Here is a 3,487-nt window from a genome sequence, read left to right on the forward strand (position 1 = left end):
TAAGCATTTACTGTTAACTTAACAATTACCGCAGTTTTTTATATGATTGACTTTAGGTTTCTCGAATGCAGGTGCTTATAAATGATTATTACGAAGCATACAGGAAAGCCTCAGAAACCACATTTAACATCAGAAGACGTGGTTTGTTTTGTTAAAAAAGAAATCAAACCACACTGTGGGTTTTCTTACCTCTTAATTGTGTTGTGATTCTTTTTGAAAATTGAGGCATATTATGGTAGGAGCCATATGCAAAACTTATTCCCCGTTTAAACACGTGAGGAAAATGGGCATTAAAAAGACCATTTCCATTTATTCGAAAATCAGCATCAACATCCCTGATAAACGTCTGGAGATATTTTTGTTCACGTACATTACATATCCATTAAAATATCAAGATAAAATGCGTGAAAGTGATTGACTTTTTTAGAACTTGTTTCTACTTGGTACAATACAATTTAATGCAACATTTATCTATTCTGTTATCTTGACCTTTTTTTCATTTGATTTTTTTTTATATTTTACACAGGCATCCGTCCAAGCGACCTGCCTCACACTGACGGCAATGACGATTGATCGGTACTACTTGATCGTTCATGCTGTCAAATCTAGAAACACACGAACCACGCTAAGAGCAGCAGTTATCAACATGTCTATATGGGCCAGTAAGTGTACACACTTGATATTCTTAAGCATGTTAAAGGGGAATCCAACCCCCAAAAAACTTGTAAATCAGAAAAGTTGATAGATGAAAGTTTGAAAAATTATGAATTTGGAAAAATTGTAAGTATTGGTAATCACTATACCCATGGAGTCTTCAAATTGGCCGTATATGTGATGTCATAGTGATGCAAGGCAAGGACTCTTCTTCCATATACTCCAATCCTTAAAATTGCTAGGATGTCATTTCCCCCAAAACATATTATTTCAAATTATATTTTTATTTCATGAGGATATAAAACAACATACTACATAAGTTACATATTTAGATTACTGCCCCAGGAGATGGGCATTAATTGGAAAACCACAAAATCCCTGATAATTAAATACATGGCCTATGGGAAAGTTTTTCTTGCCACTTGTTATAAGTTACTTTATACCCAGTTGCCAATTTAAAATCTACATAGTGTTAGTGATCTCAATTTTAAAGCAAACACAGCTCTCTTATTGTTTGTCCGATTTCTTCAAACTTTCATCTTTCGGTTTTATTTTTCTCCTTTCCAACACTTTGTGACCATGGCTGGATTCCCATTTAATCTTGTGTCCACTTCTGAGCGGAAAAAACAAAGTGCAGAACGGTCAACTATTCATGTTGTATTAGTTGGTAAAATATTCAAGAAATTTTGAGTTAATAGTTTGTAGACCAAAGTGTAAACTGGAAGTACATTAAGGCTGTAGGCAAATTGTAGGTCAAGCAGCATGCCTCACCGTGATCATGTGCTTTTAAACATCCAAAACACTTGTTTAGACCATTGCTTTTACATGTAATTTATATCTTCTATCATTTCCGGGGGCGTCCACGTACACTCTTAAAACCGATTGGTTAAAATGGTCAATCAATGAGTTGGTTAATTTGTGTCAATTCGTTTGACATTACCCAGATTGGACGGATGCATATTAACATTATATGTTGCTCTGACCAGTCCTCTGTAAAAATTGAGCAAACTTGCATCGAAGTCCAATGAAACAAAAAGAACATTAAGCTTATATACAGTGCTCTGCCAGAACTGCCTTCTTCCATTGGCCAGTGCTACAACCAAAGGGACTGTACGGCAAGGGAATGTAAGCTGCCTTTTTCGGTAGTGGTCCCTTGTCTCGTCACTTTTGCTCAAGCAGTTGGCTCATGCAAACGTCCTAAAGTTTTCCGGCTGTTGTTTACTCCTATTTGTTTTCGCAGATTTTTTTTTTGCAAGCAGCAAGGTATCACCCCAAAATGCCTTAGTATTACCATAAAATATGGAAGAAATAGATAAGACACTCAGTCCACACATGCCAGAAGAGTAACGAGTGTATGTATATTTTCATATTTCTACGTGTATATTCCTAATTCCAGACGAGCTCTCTTATTCTGTAATTACCTCATGCCCCAAATGCAAACATTCCGAATCATATATTTGCAATACCTGAGGAGTATCTATCATTCCAATCATTCTAATATTTCACCTTTCTATCTTTTCTGCTTATTTTACAGTTTCATTTCTTCTCCATCTTCCAGTTGTCATCTACACGGAACTCAGAGTGGACAATAATTATACACTCTGCTCTCCTAAATTCCCATGGAAAAAAGCGGGGGATTATTACCCTGTGTTTGCTGCGTTTGAGCTCTACGTCGTTCCATTAATTGTCATCATGGCATGCTATGTGCAGATTCTACTTCAGGTTTGGCAGAAAACGTCAGGAGGTACCGAAAGTGCGCAGGCACATGCGAGAGCTCTACGAAGGAAAAAGAAAATAACCCGAATGGTGTTTATAGTTGTGGTTCTATTTGCATTTTGCTGGGCACCAATTCACACGTTTAACATCATGTCAGCATCTAAGGCAGAGGTAATAATTTCAAACTATGGTATTTCACAATGGTGGAAGATATTCTTTCTTACGCTGGCGTATGCGAATTCTTGCATCAATCCCTTTGTCTACGCATTTACAACGACAAGTTTTAAGAAATACTTCAAGAGTGTCTTTGGTGCAACGTGCGGGCAATACTCAAGAGAAGGACACGCCATGAGTATCAGCATGGAGACAAAAACAGAGCGCATCACAACTAACTCAAATAAAGAAGACTCGTCGTTATGACTAAAGATGATGTGCTTCAGGCACTCTGAAAAGAGCAGAATATCGAGGGAACGAAGAACCACAGCTCTCAACGAATCTTCTTCAGGCGAAGAGGTCTGAAATGAAAGCAAGGCTGCTTGGGACGTCCGAACGTACTGTGCCACGATTCGAAGACGTGATAACACCAGACAACTTTAAATCGATAGTCCCAAGAAAGGTTTTGAAAAAGATAAGAATGATGGATATGACTTTGGTTAAGATGCCATGCCTGTAATATAAAGTGCAGTATGGAGTGACTATCAGAAGAAAGTGTCAATCATTTTCTGCGATATTGTTTAGATGAGCAGGTGATGAGTCTGGAACATTTGATTACTGGTCATCATCAGATTGTCATGATCATGCATCTCTTTTTCGATAGGCACTTGTGGATTCTTATGCAGAATAGGGTACTGGATAAATCATGCAAAATACGGTTTTTCTTTTCAGGTTTAAAAGCTTTGATTACTAGCAACATAAAAAGCCAACAACAAAAAAACGCCAATGTTTTTAAGATTCTGCATTTTCTTTGTCCCATAGCAAATTAACTGCTCGGATAACACCAAAAATTATTTGTAACGATTGACATTATTACTAATTCGCTAGTTACAGATATGGACGGATGTATTTGATTGTAAGCAGAATGAATATATTGATCGATTCAGCTTTCGAGAATGTACAT

The 3,487-nt window shown here is 37.1% G+C and overlaps 1 protein-coding gene across 1 annotated transcript; it reads left to right on the forward strand.

Annotated features, from left to right (window-relative positions):
• Positions 1-532: 532 nt before the first annotated feature.
• LOC121414915 (somatostatin receptor type 2-like) lies at positions 533-2,985 on the forward strand. The gene is made up of 2 exons (XM_041607962.1): positions 533-662; positions 2,189-2,985. Exons 1-2 carry the CDS (start codon positions 563-565, stop codon positions 2,788-2,790), a joined length of 702 nt encoding a protein of 233 aa, XP_041463896.1. The 5' UTR covers positions 533-562; the 3' UTR covers positions 2,791-2,985.
• Positions 2,986-3,487: the final 502 nt, after the last annotated feature.

Source organism: Lytechinus variegatus, chromosome 5, assembly GCF_018143015.1.
Source record: "Lytechinus variegatus isolate NC3 chromosome 5, Lvar_3.0, whole genome shotgun sequence".
NCBI lineage: Eukaryota > Metazoa > Echinodermata > Echinoidea > Temnopleuroida > Toxopneustidae > Lytechinus > Lytechinus variegatus.

Bases quoted from the DNA above. Each gene is read 5' to 3' on its own strand.
- LOC121414915 (XM_041607962.1), top strand. From the start codon at position 563: ATGACGATTGATCGGTACTACTTGATCGTTCATGCTGTCAAATCTAGA. The intron at 663-2,188 runs GTAAGTGTACAC...CTTATTTTACAG, and splicing joins CAACATGTCTATATGGGCCA to TTTCATTTCTTCTCCATCTT.